Consider the following 25,000-nt stretch of genomic DNA (forward strand, 5'->3'; position numbering starts at 1 on the left):
AGCAAACATGTAAAAGCCTGGGCTTAAAATAGTGGTGCCCATTAGTAACTGAAAAATAACAAGTCACTGTGACAAATGCTGAACAAGAACAGGTTAAGGATTTTGATGCAAACGCAAATGTTATCCGATATCTTCAATTAAGTCAATCCTAGCCAAGCATCTGTTACTAAGATTACATAGTGTCAGTTTTAGTACAGTACGTGTCAATTCATAGACCCATATAAACCTATTTTTACAGTTAATTTGATGTAAACAAATAGGGCTTCATCTACAGGAGAGAGATGTGTCGAAACTGTCAACCTGTCTAATATTAAAACTCAGCTCAAAAGGAAACTAAAGAGCTTAGTGGAATCACAAATGTATATTGCAAAATGTCTTCCCTTTGTGGTTCATTTTATTTGGTCCATTCACATTTTTGCTAGACTTGAACCTAAACCAAGCAATTTACAGGCACATCTTAGCATATTTCTGACTTTAGAATATTGTGTGAATGTTGTTTAAAACACCACAGACTGTGCTGAAATTGGGGACTTGTCTCTGCAGAGAAGTGGACCAAATCAAGTATTCACGTAAGAGTTGTACAACTATAAAGTGAAAGAAATCAGTGTCTTTTCAGTAAAACACTGCCTTACTACATTTCACACCTGTGTTTCAGCAAAAGGCAGGTGTGTACACAGCCCTGCTCTGCTAAGTGCTATGTCAGCCTCCTTGTCTCATTCCCACCCCGCACAGGAGGGACATGGAGACGTGGCTGCCCCAAACAGCGCCCCCTAAAGGCCCATCATCCCGGATCACACTCTGCCCCTGGAGCTTGACATCACCCATAAAGATGTGACAATGGTGACATCATTCTCACATCAAAAGTGGCTGAACAACAAACTTAATTGCATATTCTGGCATTTAAGAAAAAAAGAAAATACACAGTTGACAAACTGCATGCACATCAGCCTATAGCATATGTGTATTGTATGTTTCTATGGGTCAATTACATTTAAATTAGTCAGAGAAACACAATTAATTATTAAAATTACTAAAGTAAACAAACTTTGAGTGTATTTCAGTGTGCAGTGGTTAAGTGGTATGACAGTATTATGACTTAGCCATCTTCCTCCATCTGGCTGTCCCTGGCTAACTGTACCTAAGCCATTCATTCACATTCATTCACAGAATACAAAGGAGAAAATAAGAACGTGGTGATGTGGAATAAATCAGATGTTGTTTTTAAGCACAAAGGACCCTCTTAAAGGCACAGGGGATAACTGATCCTGACTCATGTAAATTGACGTAGCTTTAGCTCGTAACCCAAGCTAGGTTGTAGCTTGACTCCCATAACGGTACATGCAATGATAATTTCACATCCTGGTTATTTGTATAACGTATCATTGTTGAACAGTGGAAACATTTGGTTGTTTTACCTCGTCCTCCTTGTGATTCCTAATGCCACGTACTAAATCCTGGAGATTTTTATCGAACATCCGATCGATGCTCCCTTTGACAATCTTCAGAGCCATGGTTGTATGTCTTGTGCCGCCTGTGTGCAGAGGAGCTTTGCAGAGGTGTGGAGGGCGCTGGCGGACCTGCTCAAGTGTTTCTCATCTACCCGGCACCGTGTGTTCGGGCTCCGCCGCTGTTTACTGATCCCGGGGAGAGGAGGCTGAGGCCAGACGGGCGTCCTGAGCTGTGCACAGACGCTGGCAATGGATCAGCGGAGGAAATGGCAGACAAAATGGCGTCGAAAGTCAGCTGACTCGAGTATTATGCGAGAATCAGTGGAATTAAAGGTCTAGTCCCCCCTCTTCAACCTACATGTCTCCCAGAGAAGTGAAACAACTTTTTTTTGCAATAAATATCTATGTGTTATTAAATACTGTATCTTGGCTTACGAAAGGACAATTTCCCCAAATGCATAATATAAAATGCTAAAACATTAAACATTTAATACACAATATATTCTATGAAAATTTGTTTTCCTTATCATTAGTTACTGTCTTGATGTTTAACTTTCAATTTCCATAATAGCAAATGAATTTGTACATAGTCTTATTTGAAATGTTGACACACTTGAACCATAGTCGCAAAACCATGCTGAGATCTTTATTCATCTCTCAACTAAGTGATAGAAATGCTTTTACCAATTTATATACGACTAAAACACCGGTAGTATGAGACAGGACAGTATCACAAGCTGCAGCTACATGAGATCTGATTTTACAGGTAAGGTCTCAGTCTGTACAAGTACTCATTGAATATACTTCAAGCTGACACTGAGGGTGAGTGCAAGGTGTAAAGCTTCACTGCAATTAGACAAATTGTAGATGAAAATGTTTGAAAACAAGGTTATAAAACATCATGTGGACCTCACTTGTAATTACATGTTTGAGTGACAGTTAGTGGCTTTACATTGCAGAATTGATAAACTGGATCAGATCATTAAAAAAGTAATGAACATAAAAGACAGTATTCTTACAAAGTCTCTTAGAATCATTCTCACAAAGATCAGGCCTTTCACGTCTGTGCATGTTTTATATAAAACAAAATAGGCCATTAGTTCTGTACCAAAATGCCAAACGGAAAAACAAAAAGCACATCCCCAATTCTTTCTGCAATCACAACGGAATCATTCTGTACTCCCAGTCCAGTCTTATTTCAAGTCCTATGCAAAACTATTAGATGTTCTTCAGGTTAAGCAGTGGCTGTGGAATAGATCCAGGACTCCTCAAGTATTAAAGTCATTTCAGAAATATGATTTGCAGTGCTTTACAAACTTTGTAGCTTTTTGTTATGATAAATAGAAGATCAGCTCGATCAGCTTGAATAATATGGATCTGGTTTAAAATCACTGTAGTACAAAATGTCAAATGCTATTGGTGTAACAGAAAAAGAGGCTCCGTAGTTCTGTGCAGGTCAAACAAATAGGCCACCATCTTTTAGCACTTGGTCCAATGTAGCCGCAAGTAAAGTCCCTCAGCTTTCCACAGCTGCTGGCTCCATCTCTGCAGAAATTGAGTTGTCCCCTTCCTCATATGAAGGTGAGTGTGGTTCAGCAGGACTGTCTGGGCTCCGCCTGGACACAAGCAGAATAATCACAATCAGCAAATTGTTTCTTTGTTTTTTAAATTGCTGCCTTTACTGCAGAGGAAACAAAGTTCACCTTGGGCTTGAAGAGGGGTGCTCATTGTTCTCTTCCTGGAGAGGTGATTTAGAATTCTTGTCCTCATTTTCTGCCTCCTCCTTCTTTTCAGATTCACCATTTACTGGAGTGGGATCTAATTTAAAAAGGGATATGTTGCATTGTATAGATTTTAATCATTTAAAAATCAACATGAACTAAATTACCATTGTTTTCTATGTCTTCATTATTTGCTGTGTCCTTGTCTTCAGTTTTTGGTTTAACTGGTACCTCACTTTTACCAACAAAGCGTAGTTTTAATTTGTTGTAAACCTCTGTAGCTTTTTCCATGACTGCAGTGCTGGCTTTATACCGTCGTATCTGGAATAGATCCAGTGTCAGCAAATCAAATACATAGTTTAAATGCTACAAATGCACATAAAGGCACCTTTTTCAAAGTAGCAATGACTTCAGCATTCTTATGAAGGATTTGGCTGGTGACTGGCACATTCTCAAGTTCCTGTAAGGCCTGTAGACACCTATCTATATCCTAAAATAACATAATTGTGTGAATAATACACAAAACTATACACATTTGTTTGGCTGGTCACTTACTGGGTTGTCCACTTTAAGTGCAAACTTAATGTCTGTGTGGAGTTTCTGCAGCTGTTCTTCTGGAGATGGTTCTGTAATAAAGATGTAAACAATTGTGAATAACCAAATAAAAAACAAAATACAAAAATACTGCATCAAATAACAAAATTCTGGTTAATTCTGACCCTTTTTCTTTTCAACTTTCTTCTCTGGTCTCTCTGGCTTGCGTTTTGGTTTTTCAGGTTTCGACCTGAATGAGACAGAGAAGCAGTTGCATGCAAGAAGATGTGAATATCCTGAAGTGTCACTTATACATCCACAGTGGACTTACTTTGTTCTGGACTTTTCCTCCATCCGTCTGGCTTTTTTCTCTTTTAACTCTCTCTCCTTTCTTTCCTTTTTCTCCTTTTCACGTTTCAGTTTTTCTTTTTTCTGATTGTCTGTCTTTTTGGGGGGCTTCTTTACCTACATAACCATTTAAAAAAAAAAAGTTATTACCAAACATCATCAACAAACAAGCACATCAATTACCTCGGGTGGAGAATCTGAGTCTGAGGGAGCAGGAATGGGCGGCGGTGGAGGTTTCTTGGATTTCTTCAAAGGATGGTCATCCACTCCTTCATCTGAGCTACTGCTGCTGTCACTCTCACTCCCTTTTTTACCCTTGTCCTTGTCTTTTTTCCTCTTCTCCTCCTCCTCCTTCTCTCTTTCACGCAGTCGACGAAGCTCCTCTGCCTCCTCCTTTTTTCTACGCTCTTCCAACTCTCGCCGGCGTTCCTCATCTTTCTTTTTCCATTCACTGATGCGGTCTGGTTCACTGTCACTTAACACAAAGACCGAAATTAGTATCTTAAAGGCTTAGATAATTTAAGAAACAAGTTATTGAAAAATGTGATTACCTGTCACTGTCAGATGATGATGAAGGGGCTCGCTTTGCTGGAGCAGACTTAGGTTTCCGTGCACGAGGCTTTGGAGGTGGTTTGTCTAAAAAATATATTTTATTAATCATCAGATTCAATATTTGTAACGTAGAGAGGTTTTTGGAGATAAGCAGACCTGCAGCCTTCTTGCGTGCTGGTGGACCTTTCTTTGCAGGTTGATCAGAGTCAGATTCAGATTTGGATCCAGACTGTGATTCTGACCCGGAGAGTGCTGGGCGGGGTTTGTCGTCATCCGAGTCACTGTCTGCTGGTTTCTTCTCTGACGCTGATCCTGAGTCAGAATCTGATCCAGATGATGCCTATTGAAACAAAAGTTTGGACATGATGCTTCACAAGCATCACATGTAGTTTGTCAGAGGTCTCAGTATATTTACTTACCTTTTTCTTTCTTCTTGCTCCGGCCTTCTTTCCACCTCGTCCACCTTTCTTCTCTGGAGTAAAATCCTGTTTTAAGATAAAAACAAAAAATATTAAAACAAAATTTCCTCAATACTAAAAATAAATTAAATTTGACTCACCTGGTCACTGTTTTTAGCAGATTCTGACTCAGATGGGGTGGGCTCTGATTCAGAAGGAGAGCCACTGTCTCGATCACTAGATGAACCTCGAGCCTTTTTTTTAGGAGGTGGCCTCTAAATGATTTAAATGATTTACAGTATTAAAATAAAAAAATGCTGTAATTCAGAAACTACAGATTGTTATAAAGTGCTTTGAACTGCTTTGTCAATTAAATTGTGAAACCAGTTACCTTTGCAGCTGGTGGCTTGCGCTTCATTCCTCCACCCCGTCCCCTGTCTTCACTGCCTGAATCGGAGTCCACTTCACTTCCTGAATCTGCTCGCTGAGGCACAGGAGCTTCTTCATCATCGTCCTCTTCTTCCTCATCACTTCTTCCACCAGCATTGTTACCTTCGCTGTCAGAAGAGCTGGCTGGCTAAAAAATAAAATGTAAAAACATATATTTATTGCACAGTATGAATGATTCTTCTATTAACTTTTTGGCAAAGTTTGACAATTGTCAAAATTTTTTATTTTTTTTAAACTATAATTCTATCTGACAATTATCTATCTCCTTACCACAGGAGGTGCACTATAGGAAGCATGTGGATTGTTTTGGATCTCCCATAAACCTTCATTGAATCCCTTTCTTTTATTAGGCTTCCCATAACGCTCTCTGTATTTTTCGAAAGGAAAAAGGTCCTTTGCAGCAAGGAATGCTCTGTAAACAAACACAATAATAAACACATAAAGGTAATTTTATCAAAGTAACAAATATACATACATGGACATAATTAATCTAAAATTAGTTAATGTTGTAAATATTCAAAGAAACACCAGAAGTAATGCATGTACACTTACGTTTCGTGAGTACCAAAAAAGAAAATGGGTATTTTGTTGGGAGGGGGTTTCACTGCCCCGTCAGCCACGTCTTCAATCTTAAACAGACATTTAAAAGCAATGAATGCATGTTGCAGAATATACAAATTTTTGCATTTTAATGACAGAAGCATGAAGATACTCTGCTGAGTTACAGATTTTGGTCGTACATTCAATAATAATTAGCGTAATGTGCCATCGCAATAAAATGCTATTTTCTCAAAAAATGTTCTTGACGAATCGAGAATAAACAAGCAATCTTCAGCATCGCAGATCAGTCTCCTCCGCCCCTCTCTCTGGCTGCTGCTAGCGCTGCTTACCCGAGCTGGCCAATGGGGGTATCCTTTCATTTTAGCGAAGACCAGGTCTCCGGGCTGGAAGTTGTGTGGCATCCTCCTGTTTGTCTTGCAGCTCTGTGTATGATTTAACTGCACAGACCGTTGTGTTTCTTTTGATTTGCAGTTTTCAGGTCGACATGAAACCTGTATACGATGAGATTAGCAACAAGCTAACAGTGCACTACCAATACTGACGTTACCGCGAGAACTGACAACGACACCAAAGTAGCGCCAATCCACACACATTTCCGGTAAGGTTTTCAGAATAATCCAAATTTTTTTTAAATTAATGAATATGTTTACTGAAGTATTGTTGATTTAATGGTCTAAAGTACACCTGTGGAAGAGGAAAATATTAAATGTTTATTTTAAAATGCTCTGTAAGTCTTACCCAGTATTTTACTCGTAGGCAAAGGCATAACTTTATTTTTTATCTTCATTGTCATAAAATATAAAAATAAAGTAGTAAAGGCAATGCAAATAGGATGCGTCACCACTTTGTAGTCCGTATGTATTAATTGCATGGCACTTTTGTTTTGTGAAAGAACAGTGCGTTCATTGTACCGGAAACCTAATACTGTTATATTTGGAGTAACTTGATTGATCCACACGCGTCAGTTTTTACAGGCCCATAACAGCGGAAATCCCACCAGTTCCTCTCCACGATTGGCTACTTTGCTGTCAGTTATCCCGGCTGCCAATGACAGGGTACAATGTGCATAACTACATTGACCTCCCCCTGATTCACCTCTAATGTGCAGCCATGTTTCGGTCTCTTCGCAGCCTACAGCAGTTTAACTGCTTCCTCCTGACTTCCCAGCGGCACAACGTGAGTAAAAAGCTGCTCTTTTCCACGTCCACAATGGCCAGCTCCGAGTTCAGGATCGAGCGAGACACTTTTGGGGAGCTCAAGGTCCCCGCTGACAAGTACTACGGTGCACAGACTGTCCGATCTACCATGAACTTCAAGATTGGGGGACCAACAGAGAGAATGCCGATCCAAGTCATCAAGGCGTTTGGGATACTGAAGAAGGCAGCAGCAGAAGTGAACAAAGACTATGGCCTCAACCCAAAGATAGCAGATGCAATCGTTCAAGCTGCAGAGGAGGTTTCAGCAGGTAAACTGGACGAGCATTTCCCTCTGGTGGTGTGGCAGACAGGCTCAGGAACCCAGACCAACATGAACGTCAATGAGGTGATCAGCAACAGAGCTATTGAAATCCTGGGAGGCAAACTGGGCTCCAAAGATCCAGTCCACCCCAATGACCATGTTAACAAGAGCCAGAGCTCCAATGACACTTTCCCCACTGCCATGCACATTGCAGCTGCCACTGAAATACACCATGTCCTGCTGCCTGGCCTTCAGACACTGCATGACGCTCTGGCTGCTAAAGCTGAAGAGTTCAAAGACATCATCAAAATTGGACGCACACACACCCAAGATGCTGTCCCTCTGTCACTGGGTCAGGAGTTTGGGGGCTATGTACAGCAGGTGAAATACAGCATAGAGAGAGTCAAAGCTGCTATGCCCAGGGTCTATGAGCTGGCTGCAGGAGGAACCGCTGTAGGAACTGGGCTGAACACCCGCATTGGTTTTGCTGAGAAAGTAGCCTCCACTGTGGCCTCACTCACTAGCCTGCCATTTGTAACAGCCCCTAACAAGTTTGAAGCACTAGCAGCCCACGACGCTCTTGTAGAGTTAAGTGGAGCTTTGAACACGGTGGCTGTCAGTATGATGAAGATTGCCAATGACATCCGTTTCCTAGGTTCGGGTCCAAGATCTGGTCTGGGTGAGCTCATTTTACCAGAGAATGAACCAGGCAGCAGCATCATGCCTGGGAAAGTTAACCCAACTCAGTGCGAAGCAATGACAATGGTGGCAGCTCAAGTTATGGGGAATCATGTGGCAGTAACTGTAGGTGGCAGCAATGGACATTTTGAACTCAATGTCTTCAAACCTATGATCATCAAGAACGTCCTGAACTCTGCAAGGCTACTGGGCGACGCGTCGGTCTCCTTCACCAACAACTGTGTGATGGGCATCCAAGCTAACACGGAAAGAATCAACAAGCTCATGAATGAGTCTCTAATGTTGGTTACAGCTCTAAACCCTCACATTGGCTATGATAAAGCAGCCACTATTGCCAAGACCGCACACAAGAAAGGGTCCACGCTGAAGGCTGTCGCTGTTGAGCTGGGGTACCTGACCGAAGAGCAGTTTGACCAGTGGGTCGTTCCAAGTGACATGCTGGGGCCAAAATGAACTCATAACAAACCCAACATCAAATAATTACATCAATTTGTAATGTTAAAAAGGACATTGTTTCACTGTACAGATTCTGAATATGTTCAGGCCAAAACTGACAACACCTCCGTTAAAAAAGGCTAAATTTAAGACAGTGACCAAGAGGTATATAAAGTTACACATTAAGTTTTTGAGATATGCAGTTCTTCTCAGAGTCTTGGATGTAACTGTTTTGAGTTCAAAGGATCCATCAAAAGTTTAGTCCAGGCCATACTGTGGTCTGTTCTGTATGAGTTAAATGCAGTTTCTCACTTTAATAAAACATGAATTTAAAGTCTGTCATGGTTTCTTTATTGTGCAACATCAACAAATAATTATGAAGATTGGCCAAAGATAAAAACAATAGTTCAAAACACAAAAAAATGCAACAGTAAAAATATGATGAATATTGTCGTAGGTTTGTTTCCTCTTCCACCATTTTCCATTATTTCGTCCAGCTGACTTTGGGGATGTCATAATGTTCAGTAAGTGTGTCCAGGTGTCGATTGAAATCCTAAAATCAAAAAGACAATGTTAATTAAATACTATATATTCATTTTTTTATGATTAAAAAAGGTGATGACTTGCCTCAACTCTGTGTTTGTGTGTTTTTGATGCTTTGTTCAGAATCCTCTCCATTTGCTATAAAAATATAAGTACATGTTAAAATGAGAGCTAAAAGCAAGTCACACTCAGCATACATAACATGATCACCTTTCATCTTTGTACTCTGAACTAACAATCTGTGGTCTCATAAAAAATTGACAGACTGCTATTACAGTTAAAAAACAAAACTTCAAAAGAACAACTGTAACTAACCAATCACATTTCAAGTACAATTCTACTTTTTTCCACAGCCTAATGATTGATCTTGACAAGTTGAGACATGCTTCAGTGTATATTCTTAAAAGAAACATCCAGAAAATGTTTCATGTGAAGAGTACAAGCACAGTTCAACCTCCAAGACTCTCCAGTTTTCTCTGTAATAACATTGCGACTAAATTACATGCGCAAAATAACATCCTAAAAACCTTGCTGGTACCACATGGGGATGGTCGAGAGAGGTGCACCTCATAACCTACCAAGCCATTGGTAGGCCAGTGCTTAATAATGCAGCACCGGGTTAGACTCCAAACCTGACCCACACTAACTGGAAGTGCCTCCAAATCAAACAAAATGCTGTCAATAACTGCCTGTCTACGCATGACTCTGATTGACCATCTCCACCACGAAACAGATGTGAAGACAGAAAAAGACTACAGCATAATGCTTAGCATGCAGTTCCTCCTGAGCGCCCTGAGTGGAGAGCAGGTCAAAGAGATCACAGTCCTTTACAACACTCACATCAGTGAGGACAGTTACAGGATTGGGGTTGGACTTGTACAACAAAACACAGCGGCACAAGCAGCCTCAGCCTATACTTCTTCCACGGTTCCCACTCTTTTTCACTGACAAAATTTCCAAACTTTTCCATGATTTTTTCATGACCTAAAGTGAATTTTCCATGACTTTACGGCACCTACATATGTAGAATTTAGTATACTTTTAGGGCTAAATATGACATTTTAACCCTTTCCACTCACTTTATGTTATGGTATTATAGTTTTTTTTAACATTCAAAATACTGTGTCAATGCATTTAGTGTAGTCTCTTTTAAACAAAAGGTGCATATGTTTGGAAATAATGGTAATAGCCTAATGACAACTTAACAGAACACTGTAGCTGCCTGAAAGAGATACTAAAATTCCATGACTTTTCCAGGATTTCCATAACAATGGGAACCCTGTTCTTATCAACACTCATCCTGTCCTGATCCTGTCCCAAAGGGGAGCACTGAGGAACTGCAGCTACCCAGAGAGACCAGGTGGCTCAGCTGTGGTCAGGATACTTTCACCTCTTAAACTCATACCTCAGTCGCATTGACACTAACATCACTGACACCTGTCCAGAGTGTGGCCAGACATCTCAAACAAAACAGCACCTCTTCACCTGCCCTGCAAAACCAGCACCACCAGGTCTCCATGTGAGATCTCTATGGACAGATCCCAAAGGAGCTGCAGAATTTCTGGAACTAACTTAGAAGAATGATGAAAGGCAGCTTGAGTTACAACAACTCTCTCCAATTAACCTATGGTTGTGCCACATTTTTATTTATTTTTGCCATAGACTTACTCTCTTCTCTTGCATTTTGTCAAATGCAATTTGGGCTGGGGTCCTTTTGTCCATAAATGTTTTTTTAGCCTTCACATCCTCATCATTTTGACTGGTCAAGACCTGTTCCAGCCGCTGCTTGCTTTCTTTGTCCTTCTTCTTCTTCCTGTAAATAAACATTGATGATTAGTATAAGAATGGTGTAACTAATTCCTGTGTTAGCATTTTAAGAGCCCATCACACCAATTCACAGTAGACGAATAACTTGTATTTATATAGCAGTAGTTCTAATAATGATTAACATATGAACCAAATAATAAACTAATTAACGTATTTTTACAGTTGTTTATTAACATCATGAACGACTCAATATGTTAACTACATAACATTAACGTACAGGCTGGAGCCGTTGTTTTTAGAGGCTATAAGTGTAGAAAGAACTCAACCTGAAACTTCGGAAACTTTTAATTATTAAACTATTAAACTGTCTCAACTACAATAGTTTAACACATTTTACTTAACACCAACTAACTTAGGTTTTTAAGTGGTTGCCTCCCTATGCTAAAAGCTAAGGTTCACACGAGCCTTACTCTCTTCTGGAAAGATCTGCTCCTATGAGATCTGCCAACGACGCTTTTTCGGAAACCCCGGTCTGTCTTGAAAAGAATAGTAGAATATCGTGTGTAATGTTGTACCTACTTTTTCCCAGATGAAACGGTGCCCACTCCTTTGAGTTTTAAAGCTCCTTTCTGGACCGTACCGTACTCAGACATTTTACCAGAAACACAAACGCGCTTCTTCTACTTTGTTTATGAATGGATCCGCGCAGTACACGCCGGTGCCCCCTGCTGGACAAAGAATGAGTGACAGGTTCTCCAGACCACAAGAGGGAGCTGTTTCAGTCTACAAAATCGAGTCGAACCAAAGCGGAAGTCAAACCATGAATGTCAAACTGGCGCATGCTGAACTGTTACATTAGTGAGAATAAAATGTCACAGTACGGATTATTTAGAACAATATTTCTTGCACATTGCTTGAGAAATGGGAGCTCAACAACGCTCTGTCAAACAAGCCTTTCAAATAGAGTACAAACATGCGGATATGCCAAGAAAGTTGGTGAGTAAAGACCAATCACAGACACATTATCGCTATTTATTTTTGTACCTAGTTGAGCATGATTGTCATTAAAATAGATTATCTTAATCTACTTGTCCCTCGTAAAAATGTACAAATCTAGAAGACTAATAAATGCAGACTTAACACTTAACGATAGATAGACTGATGGATGTATGAATACTTTATTGAACCCGAGGCAAATTCAAGTTTAGATGCAACAACGTACTGCGCTTTTTAGATCGCTTCTGTGTCAATGGACTCAATACAGTTTAACAGGAGGAGTGGTCAACAGATCATGAGCTGCTCAAGTGTTTTTTTTTGTTTTGTTTTGCTTCTCAGCTGTGGCCAAATGAAGGGTGAAGTGTAAAGTAAAGACCCTGTCCGGCTCACTACTTATGCAGTTGGAGCTAATATTTTCAAGCAAGGAGAAGACCCCAAATTAAAGGAACCTGAGGAATATCCTGAATGGTCAGTAAAGTAATAAATCTTAAGTTCCTGAGCTATAGTTTGTGTGTGTGTGTCATTACTCTTTAAATAAATATGGGGTTTGTTGATGGTTCTCTTCAGAATGCAACAACTAACTTTCAAAATCTAAATGTTGTATTTTATTGATGATTTAATTTATGCCAAAGAAAATGTTATGCAAGAAGAATTAATAGGAAAGAAGAGTAAGTATACAGAGGTGGCAAGAACTCTCATCTCACAGCAAAAAAGTTGTGGCTTCAGCTCCCAATTGAGTCCAGTTTTTTTGTGTAGAGTCGGGGTGGGTTTCCTCCGAGATCTTGTTTTGTTCCCATCAACACAAATCAGGCAGCTAAGGTGGTCTTTGTCAAGCCAAAATCAACATTTGGAGATTGGTCCCCTGCAGAATCCACTGCTTCTGTTCTGACCCAAGATGAGTCTGCACCTTAACCCTTAACCTTAACAGTACACTACCAGTCTGCCCCCAAATCAAATAAGATGTTTCTGAATCACCACATTTTGACAGACACAAAGCAGATTTAACTGGTCAAGTAAAGTTATATATTTTTATATTTTTCCAGGTTATTTCAGCTGAACCTGGGGATGCCCAAAAAACTGAACGAGCTGGAGGCTGACACCTGGGAATACTGGAAACGCCTGAGGAAGGAAAATATTTGGCGCCATAACAAACTGCACAAAGGGAAGAAGTTTTAGTTCCTGGACGTGCAGGACTCTTTTTCAACAGTGGCTTCCCACAGACTTTGTCAATAGATCATTACTTTATTGTGTATGTCCAGCTCTTCTTTTCTAATAATATCTTATACATACTGCATAATCAGATTGAAGACCCGGAGATGGCTGTGTTAATGATTGGCTTTGGATCAATAAAAAAACGTTTTTGACCCATTCACTTGACATGCTGTAGGAAACTGGAAATAATATTTTCTTCACTCTAGTCCAAGCAACTCTTCCTTCTACTCTTTTCTTTAAAATGGTTTCAATTACAGATACATATGTGTTTTTATGGATATAAACAAATAAAAATATGTACACATTATTTAACAAACGTTTGATTTTAGAAAGCAGACCTGTATCATTAATGAGCCACTCATGTTCTGTTTTAAAAAGAGGAACAGAAAAAACGACCATTATACAGCGGAAACTGCATGGAGTAACACTAGAAACGATTTTATAGTTTGTTTTTAACAGAGGACCCCGGTGTCACTTTTGAAGCTTTTGTGAATTTAAAACTCTACTTTCTGATTCATCGGTAAGTTTTATTGAAGATCGCAATATAGCCATAATGGACAGTAATTTTATTATCCCTTGATGAAGGGATGTTGTTGCGTGGCATCTGAAGAGGGATTTTCTACCGCATTAAACTTTGTATAAAACCGGAAAGTCCCGCCGTGTGACTTTTGTTGCGCAGGTGAATAAAACCCATCCTCTCTTTCATGCGCAGCCACAGTTTCACTCCAGAAGGTCTCAACAAAAGATTATTTTCCATGTTAAGTTCAACTCCTTATCCTATCCGGCTATTCTATATTTTACCCAGTCTTCTTAAGATTCCGTGAATATATCCCGGATTACTACGCTATGGATCAGTGGAAAGCGCCTATTGGTACGTTACGCGAGGATGTCTTGAAGAGGCTCTCAAAGATGTTGGACAACTCCACCTGCGGATGGAGACAGTTAGCCCACGTGATGTCAGAAGACCCCAAATTCCGCAGCAGGTAAACCACAAATTTACAACAAGAGACTTTCATTGTAGTTTAACATAAAGATTAACTTTTTTTTTTTTTTCCAGTGAGAGCGAGATGACCAGCTATTCACTCCAGGTGCTGAGTAACACTGGAAGCCCAAGTCGGACCCTTCTTGCTCGGCTTGCTGACCAGTCCTGCACCTTGAATTTCCTGCTTTGGGGACTGAAGAAAATTAACCATCAAGATGCTGTACACTATCTCACACACATAGGTTAGATTGGCGAAAAGAATATCGTAATACAGTTTTTATTATAAATCTTTTCATATAACATAAGTTGTTTTTGTTTATTTCATATTTTGATCAGTGTCTGGGCGGATTGAAATAATAGTGCAGCCACAGTCACATCAGGTTCAAGTAGGAAGCAAGGTGATATTGTCCTGCAAAGCATCTGGTTCCCCTGGTCTCTGTTACCAGTGGTTCAAAGGCAAAGAAGAGGTTGGCTCTTTGTAATAATTTATACATAATGCATGATCTGACTTGCCTTCATCACTATGATAATTGCTGTTATAGATTTTGGATGGTACTTCTCCAGTGCTGGTTCTTAGCCCATTCAGTTCAACCAACCAAGGACACTATATCTGTAGGGTGAGCCTTGGAGATAGCTGCGTTTTCTCACAATGGGCTCATGTTTGCTTGGCAGACTCCAGTTCAGGTATCTGACAAACTTTGATTATTTCTTTAAAACAAATGTATTTCTGAAATGATATAGCCTAATGCACTATATATTCATGGATTTATTTTTGAGGACTTTTTCCCATTCAAAAGAAATTATATTTTATTTTAAGTTGTTAATCACTATGGCAGTGATTCTAATGGGTCATAATTCTGAAACCCATGGACAGGCAAAAATGAGAACCATTGACATACTGACTCAGGTTACCTTTTCTGTTGTGAGTTGTTCTACATGTGTGTGGAGTGTGGTGCAGATTTAGTCTAGTATTAACAGTCTGTATCACTTTAGGGTGCCACAGTAGCATATTTCAAGGCTCAGTAAGTGGGTTGAGGATCATCAGACAGCCTCAGTCCCAAGCTTTGACAGAGGGTGATGCTTTGCATCTTGAATGCCAGGCCGTGGCCAACCCTCCTGCCCAGTACGAGTGGTACCATAACTCTGAGCCAATGCAACAGCATCAGACACAATCACTCAAGGTCAGCTTTTTGACATTTCTTTGACAGGAATGCTTTTACTAAATCAATACCTATTTTATCAATTTCCAGATTCCACATGTGACCACAGCTCACAGAGGACAGTATAAATGCAAGACATATAACTTGTACCATGAAGTTTGGAGTGAGGCTGCCGTAGTGACCATTGGTGAGCACCTAAATTAAAACAGTCAGACAGTCATAAGAATTTATTGTTTTTAATATATTGTTTTTGTTGTATCTCTTTGAAGGTCCCATTTCTGTCATTGATGCATCTTGGGTAGAAGTTGACACACGAAGCCCTGGAGTTATTGAAACAGAGGAACCTGGTAATCTTAGTTCCCCTGTCCACTCCCTACTCTGGATTGTGCCTATTTTATTATGTGGATGTGTAGAGAAGAGAAACAAGTATTGCAACCAAACAAAATCCACTATAATAGTTTTTGCTTGTAGATATCAGATCCAAAGAGATGGAAAGGTTTCCAGCTCAACAAATGGCCAGTCCATACCCACCTGTTAAACAATTCTATGGTATGAGTTTTGATATTTGTTAATGTTACAACACTCTGCTTATATAATTTAAAAATACATATTTACATCAAAAGCCACAGATAAAGTTGCCCTGTTGATTGGGAACATGAACTACATGTACCACACCCAGCTTAGTGCTCCTATTGCCGATGTCCACGAGCTGACCAACCTCCTTCGTCAAATGGATTTCAAGGTGGTCTCACTGCTGGACCTCAACTGGCAGGAAATGCACAGTGCGGTCACTGAGTTCCTCTTGTTGCTTGATAAAGGAGTCTATGGTCAGTCTCCTCAAAATAAGTAAAGCAAAAACTCTTGTGCATCTAAATCTGAAACATTTTTATACTTCTATCATTGGTTATAGGTCTGCTGTACTTTGCTGGTCATGGATACGAAAACTATGGGAACAGTTTCATGGTTCCCATTGATGCCCCAGCCTCATACACATCAGATCACTGTTTGTGTGTTCAGAAAATCCTCACCAGGATGCAGGAGCGAGAGACAGGACTTAATGTATTTCTGTTGGATATGTGCCGTAAAAGGTATGCATTATTTTCAAACATTAAAATATATCTTTTATATTTATTTATCTTTAACTAATTTATCTTTAACTTTTATACAGAAATCCACATGATGATGTCTTGGTACAAACTGGCTTACTCAAAGTGACAGCAAATATAGTGTTTGGATATGCAACGTAAGTTTGTGGCGGATTTGTGAATACAGTTGAATAGTGTTAAAAAGCCCACGTTCTTTCTTATTGTTTGTGAAGATGTGCAGACGCTGAAGCATATGAAGTGAAAAAGGAAGATGTTTCTAATGGTATATTCATTAACTTCCTCAAACGAAGAGTGTGTGAAGATGAGAAGGTGACGGTCATGCTGGACAGAGTAGCTGAAGGTATGTCACACTAGAACATATAAAGAGCCCATTCTGATCTATATTATACTGTTATTTACAAACATACTCAGAGTTTGTTCATTCACGCACACATGTTTAACACACTAACCCTGCATATTTAGGCTGAGTTATTCCCTAAAATAGAACACTTTGTTCCACCCTATGATGTCATGTGATAATACAGAAAGTGTTTTTAAACTCCACACACCTTCATTAGAATCATTTTTCATGATTTCAGCCCTGGAATTCCCAGTCTTTACTAAACAATAGGTAAAAGGTAGCTGTTAACTTGAAAACTACTGTTTCAAATCACAATCACATCATGTGATGTGATTGTGATTTGAGCTCTGTTTGAGTAACTAGGATAACCAGGGTTACTCAAACATGCACAAATCCAGGTATGTTTTTAAGGAAGTAACAACTTTTTAATATGGCTTGAATATGGCTATTGCCATCAGAATTATGTTTACAAACACCATACAAACTTTCATACAAAATATATTTCTGTAGACATGGGCAGGTGCAGAATCACTCACGGGAGACAAGCTCTGGAGCTCCGGAGTAATCTGTCTGAACGTCGCTGCCTCACAGACCACATACAGACAGCGGAGTGTTCTGCCTCCTATTCGGCCCGCAACTTGCAATGGACTGTTGCTCATGGTTGTATTTGATTTTATTTGGTCAGCTACAAACAGTATTTGCAAATGCAGTAATGAATGACTCCTTTATTTATTTTTTTCTCGCTCTCATAACATTCCTCATAGTTCTGCCTCCAAGCCAAACTCTGCAGTTTGACTGTGGAGTCATAGTTCAACTTGGGTTTGCCGCAGAGTTCTCCAATGTCATGGTCATCTACACTCGAATCCTTGAAAAACCCGAAAATATTGTGTTCTGCTCTGCTCAGCTTACTGATTTCCCTGTGGTGAGCTCTTTGCAAACATTCACATTCACATTCTTCACAAAGACAAAGTGTAATGCTGTTTCCTTTTCTTTATATGTTTATGTTATAGGATGTGGAGATTGATTTGAAGAAGAGCAACCAGGAGACACTACTTGAGGCTGGTAGTTTGTTGCTGATCAACGAAACTCTTCCTGCAGAGGCCCAAAGTCGCTACACGCGCGTCTATGGGCTGCAGAGACTCAAGGTTGGCACACTGGTTGGTTGTTGTTTGAAAATGTTTTTTTTTTTGTATAATACTGCCTCATAAATTATACATTGTTCTCTTGTTTTTGTCCTCACAGAAGGAGCTTATTTTCACAGTGTGTCTTCATTACACCTATTCCAAACTTGATGACGAAATTCAGGAAAAGCAGTCTGTAACAGCAGGCAAACCTCTTGTCTCCAAGCTCAACCTCTATGAACGAAGACATTCTCAGAACTCTAAAAATTTATATTCTTGCCATGACCATGACTCTTTTAAGATCCCAGTGGGCTCTCTGTATGCTTCTGAAGGCCTAAGTTTAGATGCCATTGCCTCATCCTCTCATCTACAAAGAGGACAGGCAGCTTCTGGTGCTAATATACCACAGGAGACTGACTATGATGAGCAGTTTGATGCCCCCCAACCTCTAATTACAGAGTAGACTTTGAGCACTAAACAAATGTTCTGATGTTCTGACGCACGCACGCACGCACGCACGCACGCGCACACACACACACACACACACACACACAACCCCAAAATGTAACAAATGTTTCAAATAATTCAGTTTTGCTATATAAGCTGTATAAGCTACTTTACAACATCTATTGTGACATCTTGTGCTGCAATTGGTTAAATAGATAAACTTTAAAAGTACAAAGTCTGCTGTGAACACGTTGGCCTCTTTATTTTGTGGACGCTTTCCTCGCGCCAGGACAATGCGCATGCGCGTCTTGTCTTGCAGCTGCAGCGTCCATTTTGCTGAAAATACAGACTGCTAGCGACGCTCCCCTTAGTGGAAGACAATTACTGAATGCTACTTTTTACAACAGGATCATAGCATACTGTACAGGCAACAGCTATGGCAGATTTATCTGCAGACGTTGACGTTCCCGTCAGTGTGGAGATAAAGAAATTATCGGAGTTGAAAGTCATTGACCTCAAGGCCGAGCTAAAGAAACGAAACCTAGACACGACCGGGGTGAAAAGCGTACTGTCTGAGCGTCTGAAAAAGGTAAGCAAGCGACCATAGGACTATAGGCTCCTCGTGTGTCAACAGCCTAGCACATAATCAAGACATATGGAAACATATTTGCGATATAAGTGGGGCAGAATAAGTAAACATAAACTACCTTCGTAGAGTTTAGCGCTAACAAGTTAGCTTCGAGGCTAGCTCTGTTCGTTGTCTGCTTTAAACTTAATTTTATGTTCACAGTTTCTTTATCTGGCTATAACTCTGTGCAATGCTTTGGTAGGCAATAGAAGAAGAGGGCGGTAATCCAGATGAAATAGTCATCTCGATGGAAGCAAACCCGAAGAAGGCGCCTCCTAAAAGGGCTGCTAAAGGTAACGCTCATCTCCCCTCTGGTAACGCAGAGGCCTCTGACGCCTCTAAACTGATACGGCATTTTTCCTACAGCATCAAATACTTCTTCGAAACTGAGTTCCCTGATTTGTTTTGCAGATTCAAAGCAAGAAAGTGAACCTGGGGATGGCAATGTCGACGAGGATTTCCAAGATAATTCGGTGGGTGCCTTTCATCCATCCTCAGATGTTAAATAATTAATGTTGATTTCTGCGTTATAAAGGCGTTTGTTTGTCACTCTTCAGAATGAAAACATGCAGGAGATGGACATCCTGGACATGAACGTGTTGGATGAGACAGAAGACTATACCAGGGATGGAGTTGAGTTGGACACTATGGATGACGACATTTTGAATTCAGATCACGGAGAGGGCGATGGACAGGTAGGTTGAAATAATTTGTGCAAAACAGAGACTGTGTTTTTCACTTGCACTTTTAAAATGTTTGTGTGTTTTCAGGATGAGCCAGAGGCTGATAAAGACAACGATCCTGCTTTGTCATCATTCCACACGGTAAGTTTGACACAGACAGTGTGGTCAGAAATATAAAAATCAAAAACCTTGCCTTGTACTGTAATTTAACAATTTCCATATTTATTTTAGGCTGATGATCCAGATGATAATGATGTAAACAGCGGTACAGGTAATGTAAACTGTTGTTAGAAATGGCAGGTGTTATCAAATATAGTTGAGGGAATAAATTTTGCTTAGTTTATACATATGAGAGACTGGAAACCTCAGATAATTGTTGTCTATGTGCACAATTTTGTTCTCCTTGTTTTTGAAATAATTTTTAATCTTAATAGCAACCCAGGATAAAAAAAAAAGGATGCAGTTAAGGTGTAGAACTAATTGATGCACATTGTCAGCAATTGTATGGGGCAGATGGGAAAGTTGCAGTGTTATAGGTCCTCATGGAGAGAAAGAAGATTTGAAGACTTGTCGTCTGTAACAGCTGTTTAAAGACACGGACTGAAAGCTGCACAAAAGTTGGACTCAAGCCTAAATATGGACATTGATACGGACACTGAAAACATGGCTGAAGATTAATAAGAAGTTCCCCATTTCTTCTGGCTTTCATCAAAGCTGAACTCTTTGCCTGGTTTGATGCGAGTCCATGTTGTAGCCTTCTGCTTGGACAATGCGCTACTATTGTGTGATGACCAGTAGTTGAGTACCTCCAGAGTACTTTCCAGTCTCTCATTAGGGGTTTCTGTGTGATTATAGTTAGCACTAAGACCATAGGCTAGTGGTCATGAGGCTCCTAATCCAGGCCTTGCCAGTTCCTCGTTAAACATTGCTGTGTTTCAGAAGTGATTAAACTCTGTGCCATTCTGTTCCTGTTAACTCCGTAGAAATTGACAAAGTAGCCGGGTCTTGTTTATCTGAGCCGATAAAAGAAGATGACCAGCCGAGCCAAGAGATGAGTCCTGAAGAAGACCAAGCTGCCATCGCCAGCGGAGAGGAAGGCGTTTCCCAACCTGGTTCCAAAGGTGCAACTGCTGCCCTTGAAAATGTGGAAGGCGACAAGGAGGTCGTGGAGCAGGACACCAAAGAAACTGGGGACAATGTCAATGTATCTGAAGAAACTGTAGAATCTGAGGACAAAGTCTTAAAGGATGTTAGCTTAAATGAGCAGGGGGGTGAGGGAGAAACTGTTGATTTAGAAAGTGGGGCTAAGAAGGGTGATGAGGATGAGAAGACGGAGGACAAAACCGCTGCGGATTCTGCCTCGACATCCAAAGGGTCCACTGTAGAGGGTGAACAGACTAAAAGGTTTGTCGCTTTCTGTCTACTTGAAACCAAAAATGGTTATCTCTGTTGCATTGGCCCCTTTGTCATATAAAAATAGGATGCTCTTTTCGAGGTAAAACTCTTTGCATTTGTCTTGTCTTGTTGTCCCTTACTTCTGCATACTCTACTTAAGAGTAGCACATTGGCATTCACTCAAAAATAAATTGTGCCTACTGATATGTTACTGTTGGGCTTGTGTATGTACAGCACAGCAAATGTTTGTAGACTTCTACTACACCTCATTCTTGTGATTGAGACCTTTTTTTGTTTTTGCTTCCTTTAGTTCTGATGAAAAAGATGCAAATACAACATCTAAAGATGACAAGGGTAAGTTATTAAGGGCAGCTGTAAATTATTAGCTTTTTGTGGGTCAAAGCCAAACTGGTTTTACTTTTGTAGATGGAAGTGGGGCTGCAGCCAGCAGTAGAAATCTGTGGGTTAGTGGTCTTGCCTCGAGTACCAGAGCGACTGATTTGAAAACGCTGTTTAGCAAATATGGAAAGGTAAGTTTAACGCTAACATACCCCAAACCCCAATGTGTTTTCCCAGTGTTTTTGAATCCTCCTTTTTTCTGTAGGTTGTTGGTGCAAAGGTAGTGACAAACGCTAAAAGCCCTGGGGCTCGTTGCTATGGTTTTGTCACCATGTCCACCACAGAGGAGGCCACCAAGTGCATCAGCCACCTCCATCGAACTGAACTTCACGGCCGCATGATCTCTGTTGAACGAGTGCGTATCAAGCCTCAACTTCTGTTATAAATATCATAAATGCATTAGATGAAAGTGAAAAATAAGCATAGTAATTTATATTTATGATATTCTCTAGGCTAAGAATGAACCTGCTGGCAAAAAGCCATCTGACAAGAGTGATGGAAAGACCAGAAGAAACTCTACTGATTCAAAGTAAGACTGTAAAATTGGTGTAAAGCAAGTAGAGGAACAACTATTTGAGCTGGTATAACAATAATGAGCTCCTTTTAAATAAAGTCAGCTTTAACAATTGAACAATTTTAACAAAAAAAAGGTGGCTGCCCATGATTAAAACAGGCCTTTTATGATTTACAGGAACACATTTTTAAAAGTAATTAACAAAATTTTACTTTTATTATAGGTCTGAGAAGGATGGAGAAGGAAAAGGTGAGAAATTATTACTCAGTTAGGGGTGATTAATGACTTCAAATCCTAATAACTATAAATGTTAATAGGGCCTAATGAAAGGACTGTAGTGATGGATTCATCGAAGGGAGAGCCTGTGATCAGTGTCAAAGCCAAAAGCAAAGACAGAGTGAGTGATGCATTTGTATATGTTACTTCTAAATATGCAAGTCTCTTCGATGGTTTCTTTTTTGCACATGTCTGATTATATGGCCTTTGACTTTGCTCAGAGCACAAAGAGCCGTGATCGCAGTACATCCAGCAAAGAAAAGAAAGACATTCTGTCGTTTGATCAAATAATGGAGCACAGAGAGCGGGAGAGGCAGCGTCAGCGAGAGAGGGAGGTCAGAGAAGTGGAGCGGCGGAGATACACGTGAGTCTGGATTTGTACTTTTAAAATGCCATCACAGCTGTCTCATTTAGCCATAATTTGAGATTGAGTTGTTTTTTAATTTAGTTTCAATGACCGAGAGCGGGACAGCAGGCCAGACCGAGAGCGAGACAGACTGCGCATGTTAAGGGAGCGTGATGAGAGGACCAGTCTGATGCGAAAGAGACATTGGCTGGAGGTTGGTACTATCAACTCCTGTGAAAAAAATATGTTTTGAGCTTTTCATCTTATAAATCAATTAGGGGTGTCACATTATCGCGTTAATTGCGATTAATTAATTACAGTCATATTTAGCGCGTTATGTTTTTTAATCGCGTTAATCTCATTTTTAATCTCTAACTTTACTGTTTCTGTATGCGAGTTGCTTTATTATAAAATCTGTTTTTATGTGTTGTTGGGACAACACACACACACACATTTATAATTTTTTTTATTTCGGTAATTCCACTCATTGCCGGAAACCCACACAAAACGCGCGCAGTAAGAGCGATGTGAACGTCATGTTAACGTTGACGGCATCAGTCACAATGGACGAGGTGGAAGAGCCAGTAGAACAGAGGCAGCAGTGCACAGGTAAAAACGCATTCGTGTCTTGGAAATTATTCTCCCGACGTGAAATATAAAAGAAAATAACAAATATAATATCGCCTACAACTTAAATGTCACTGGTGTAAACAACCTGCATAGGCTCATGATGTCTGCACTACTGTCATATAGTGACCTGCCACATGAGGGGACACGCACACAACACACACACAAACACACACACAACACACACACACACACACACACACAAATACACACAAACACACACAAATACACACACACACACAAACACACACCTTCATCATCGTCATTACCCTGAGAACGCGCGGACCACGTTTCCTTCCGTAGACGCTGCGCGGACACCGACGTGCTCCCGTGAGCCGCGTGTGGATCGTGTTTTCTCGCGTACGCTGCGTAAACCGCGCTTCCTCCTGTGCGCCTCTAAACCAGAACTAACACCAAGACTAAAACCAGGACTAAAACCAGGACTAAAACCAGGACTAAAACCAGGACTAAAACCAGGACTAAACCAGGTCTAAACCAGGTCTAAACCAGGTCTAAACCAGGTCTAAACCAGGACTAAACCAGGACTAAACCAGGACTAAACCAGGACTAAACCAGGACTAAACCAGGACTAAACCAGGACTAAACCAGGACTAAACCAGGACTAAAACAAGGACTAAAACCAGTGATCTCATATATATTTCTCTATCAATAATATTTTTAATATGGTTAAGGAAAGACTGGACTTTTTATTGTCTTTAAGTGGACAAAAGTTATTATGTTCAGATTTCTTAGTCTTTGCTACTTTACAGCAAACAGTTTCTTATTCATTAAGACTTGGGCTCAAAAGCCAATTTGGAGAGATTTGTTAAACAATAAATTACTTTATAAAGTCACTTTTTTAAATCTATATCAGTCTTTTGATCTGCCACAATAATGTAATAATGAATTTAAATGAAAATACCTCAAATTGAAGCTTTTCTCAGCAATTTTTAGGTGAGATTAAAATGAGATTAATTAGATTAATTAATTACAGATCATAATTAATTAATCTCTCAATTTTTTTAAACGCATGACAGCACTAAAATCAATAAAATATCTCCATTAGGTTGAGAAACAACGGCTTGATGCTGACCGCATGGAGGCTCAGCTTCTGGAGCGTGAAATGATGCGTATTGAATACGAGCGGCGCCGTGAACAGGAGAGGATCCTCAGAGAGCGTGAAGAGCTGCGGAGACAGCAAGAGTTGCTGCGCTTTGAGCAGGACCGCAGGCCTTTGAAGAGACCTTATGATATTGACCACAGGTAATGAATTAACACATCTTATTCCTGATAATCCATATGTCCGGTGTTTTCTGATTAAAATTTTGTTAACATTTTGCTCTTAGGAAAGATGACTGGGCGGATAAGCGCATGGCCTTAGACGACCGTTACAGCCGCTCAGACTTAAGTCGGCAGGATCGTTTCCATGACTTTGACCAAAGGGATCGGAGCCGATACCAGGATGACATTGTCGAAAGGAGAGACCACAGGGATAGAGATGGACCGGTGAATAAATGTTTGGATATTAATTTCTAAATTTTAGGCCCTGGTGGTAATTTTTTTTTTTTTTTGCAGCATTTCTCTGACAGACATGGAAGAGATGGTAGAGACTCTTGGAGTGGACGCATGAACTCAAGGTGAGATAACTGCTGAGATATCATTAACTAATAATTTAAATACAAATATTTAAATATGCTTATTTTTATTCTAGGGATGGTGGAAGGGACTGGGACTCTAGGAAAATGGATGGTGACCGATGGCAAGGTAAACTTTTTTACCACAGAGGTTAGATCAATGCACTGCAGAATATAATATTTGCGGTAACCTATTTTCAGGTAGAGACAGTGCAGTTCC

At 40.1% G+C, this 25,000-nt stretch overlaps 6 protein-coding genes across 8 annotated transcripts; 4 read left to right on the top strand and 2 right to left on the bottom strand.

Annotated features, from left to right (window-relative positions):
• Positions 1-2,079: 2,079 nt before the first annotated feature.
• hdgfl2 (HDGF like 2) lies at positions 2,080-6,589 on the bottom strand. The gene is made up of 16 exons (XM_055163177.1): positions 6,342-6,589; positions 6,004-6,080; positions 5,722-5,863; positions 5,393-5,578; positions 5,163-5,276; positions 5,023-5,088; positions 4,760-4,943; positions 4,603-4,687; positions 4,235-4,526; positions 4,035-4,168; positions 3,889-3,953; positions 3,725-3,795; positions 3,558-3,659; positions 3,337-3,490; positions 3,152-3,266; positions 2,080-3,064 (listed from the first exon to the last, which is right to left on the bottom strand). Exons 1-16 carry the CDS (start codon positions 6,411-6,413, stop codon positions 2,965-2,967), a joined length of 1,959 nt encoding a protein of 652 aa, XP_055019152.1. The 5' UTR covers positions 6,414-6,589; the 3' UTR covers positions 2,080-2,964.
• A 467-nt stretch (positions 6,590-7,056) lies between these two features.
• On the top strand, positions 7,057-8,941 carry fh (fumarate hydratase). Its single transcript, XM_055163178.1, has one exon. The coding sequence runs from the start codon at positions 7,123-7,125 to the stop codon at positions 8,620-8,622; it is 1,500 nt and encodes a 499-aa protein (XP_055019153.1). The 5' UTR covers positions 7,057-7,122; the 3' UTR covers positions 8,623-8,941.
• Positions 8,933-11,639, bottom strand: fam32a (family with sequence similarity 32 member A). The gene is made up of 4 exons (XM_020924744.2): positions 11,494-11,639; positions 10,816-10,960; positions 9,232-9,285; positions 8,933-9,157 (listed from the first exon to the last, which is right to left on the bottom strand). Exons 1-4 carry the CDS (start codon positions 11,565-11,567, stop codon positions 9,089-9,091), a joined length of 342 nt encoding a protein of 113 aa, XP_020780403.1. The 5' UTR covers positions 11,568-11,639; the 3' UTR covers positions 8,933-9,088.
• A 76-nt stretch (positions 11,640-11,715) lies between these two features.
• Positions 11,716-13,287, top strand: mrpl54 (mitochondrial ribosomal protein L54). Its single transcript, XM_055163173.1, has 3 exons — positions 11,716-11,910; positions 12,285-12,378; positions 12,954-13,287. The coding sequence occupies exons 1-3, from the start codon at positions 11,739-11,741 to the stop codon at positions 13,084-13,086; spliced, it is 399 nt and encodes a 132-aa protein (XP_055019148.1). The 5' UTR covers positions 11,716-11,738; the 3' UTR covers positions 13,087-13,287.
• Positions 13,288-13,623: 336 nt separating this feature from the next.
• Positions 13,624-18,525, top strand: malt2 (MALT paracaspase 2). 3 transcript variants are annotated; one of them, XM_055163175.1, is made up of 18 exons: positions 13,626-13,642; positions 13,708-13,801; positions 13,928-14,105; positions 14,180-14,346; positions 14,441-14,571; positions 14,647-14,788; positions 15,098-15,285; positions 15,355-15,451; positions 15,534-15,611; positions 15,736-15,813; positions 15,888-16,091; positions 16,175-16,352; positions 16,433-16,507; positions 16,583-16,710; positions 17,221-17,370; positions 17,475-17,632; positions 17,721-17,867; positions 17,953-18,525. In XM_055163175.1, the coding sequence occupies exons 3-18, from the start codon at positions 13,969-13,971 to the stop codon at positions 18,292-18,294; spliced, it is 2,400 nt and encodes a 799-aa protein (XP_055019150.1). In that variant the 5' UTR covers positions 13,626-13,642; positions 13,708-13,801; positions 13,928-13,968; the 3' UTR covers positions 18,295-18,525. The 3 variants fall into 3 exon arrangements, with proteins under 3 accessions (XP_055019151.1, XP_055019150.1, XP_020780470.2); XM_055163176.1 differs by lacking the exon at positions 13,708-13,801 and having other exon boundaries at positions 13,624-13,642; XM_020924811.2 differs by lacking the exons at positions 13,626-13,642; positions 13,708-13,801 and having other exon boundaries at positions 13,808-14,105; positions 17,721-17,855.
• A 51-nt stretch (positions 18,526-18,576) lies between these two features.
• Positions 18,577-24,996, top strand: safb (scaffold attachment factor B; the record flags this gene model as incomplete). Its single annotated transcript, XM_055163174.1, has 20 exons — positions 18,577-18,867; positions 19,109-19,199; positions 19,318-19,379; positions 19,464-19,601; positions 19,677-19,730; positions 19,821-19,860; positions 20,573-20,993; positions 21,295-21,338; positions 21,411-21,514; positions 21,589-21,738; positions 21,836-21,912; positions 22,121-22,146; positions 22,215-22,294; positions 22,395-22,537; positions 22,622-22,733; positions 24,213-24,409; positions 24,493-24,652; positions 24,722-24,783; positions 24,858-24,910; positions 24,982-24,996. Coding segments are annotated over exons 1-20 (2,182 nt in total), but the record flags the coding sequence as incomplete, so codon positions are not given.
• Positions 24,997-25,000: the final 4 nt, after the last annotated feature.

This window comes from Boleophthalmus pectinirostris, unplaced genomic scaffold (genome assembly GCF_026225935.1).
Source record: "Boleophthalmus pectinirostris isolate CB_2022bp ecotype Guang Dong unplaced genomic scaffold, ASM2622593v1 HiC_scaffold_554, whole genome shotgun sequence".
Lineage (NCBI taxonomy): Eukaryota > Metazoa > Chordata > Actinopteri > Gobiiformes > Gobiidae > Boleophthalmus > Boleophthalmus pectinirostris.

Excerpts from the sequence above, each read along its gene's own strand:
- hdgfl2 (XM_055163177.1), bottom strand. The coding sequence starts at position 6,413 with ATGCCACACAACTTCCAGCCCGGAGACCTGGTCTTCGCTAAAATGAAA. Across the intron at positions 5,277-5,392 it reads GCAAGCCACCAGCTGCAAAG|AGGCCACCTCCTAAAAAAAA; the intron begins GTAACTGGTTTC and ends TAAATCATTTAG. Across the intron at positions 3,796-3,888 it reads GAAAGTTGAAAAGAAAAAGG|AACCATCTCCAGAAGAACAG; the intron begins GTCAGAATTAAC and ends TCTTTATTACAG.
- malt2 (XM_055163176.1), top strand. The coding sequence starts at position 13,969 with ATGGATCAGTGGAAAGCGCCTATTGGTACGTTACGCGAGGATGTCTTG. Across the intron at positions 14,106-14,179 it reads GACCCCAAATTCCGCAGCAG|TGAGAGCGAGATGACCAGCT; the intron begins GTAAACCACAAA and ends TTTTTTTTCCAG. Across the intron at positions 15,814-15,887 it reads ACCTGTTAAACAATTCTATG|CCACAGATAAAGTTGCCCTG; the intron begins GTATGAGTTTTG and ends TTACATCAAAAG.
- mrpl54 (XM_055163173.1), top strand. The coding sequence starts at position 11,739 with ATGTCAAACTGGCGCATGCTGAACTGTTACATTAGTGAGAATAAAATG. Across the intron at positions 11,911-12,284 it reads CGGATATGCCAAGAAAGTTG|ACCCTGTCCGGCTCACTACT; the intron begins GTGAGTAAAGAC and ends TGTAAAGTAAAG. Across the intron at positions 12,379-12,953 it reads CCTGAGGAATATCCTGAATG|GTTATTTCAGCTGAACCTGG; the intron begins GTCAGTAAAGTA and ends ATATTTTTCCAG.
- fam32a (XM_020924744.2), bottom strand. The coding sequence starts at position 11,567 with ATGTCTGAGTACGGTACGGTCCAGAAAGGAGCTTTAAAACTCAAAGGA. Across the intron at positions 9,286-10,815 it reads ACAAAATGCAAGAGAAGAGA|CAAATGGAGAGGATTCTGAA; the intron begins GTAAGTCTATGG and ends ATATTTTTATAG. Across the intron at positions 9,158-9,231 it reads CACACAAACACAGAGTTGAG|GATTTCAATCGACACCTGGA; the intron begins GCAAGTCATCAC and ends TTTTGATTTTAG.
- fh (XM_055163178.1), top strand. The coding sequence starts at position 7,123 with ATGTTTCGGTCTCTTCGCAGCCTACAGCAGTTTAACTGCTTCCTCCTG.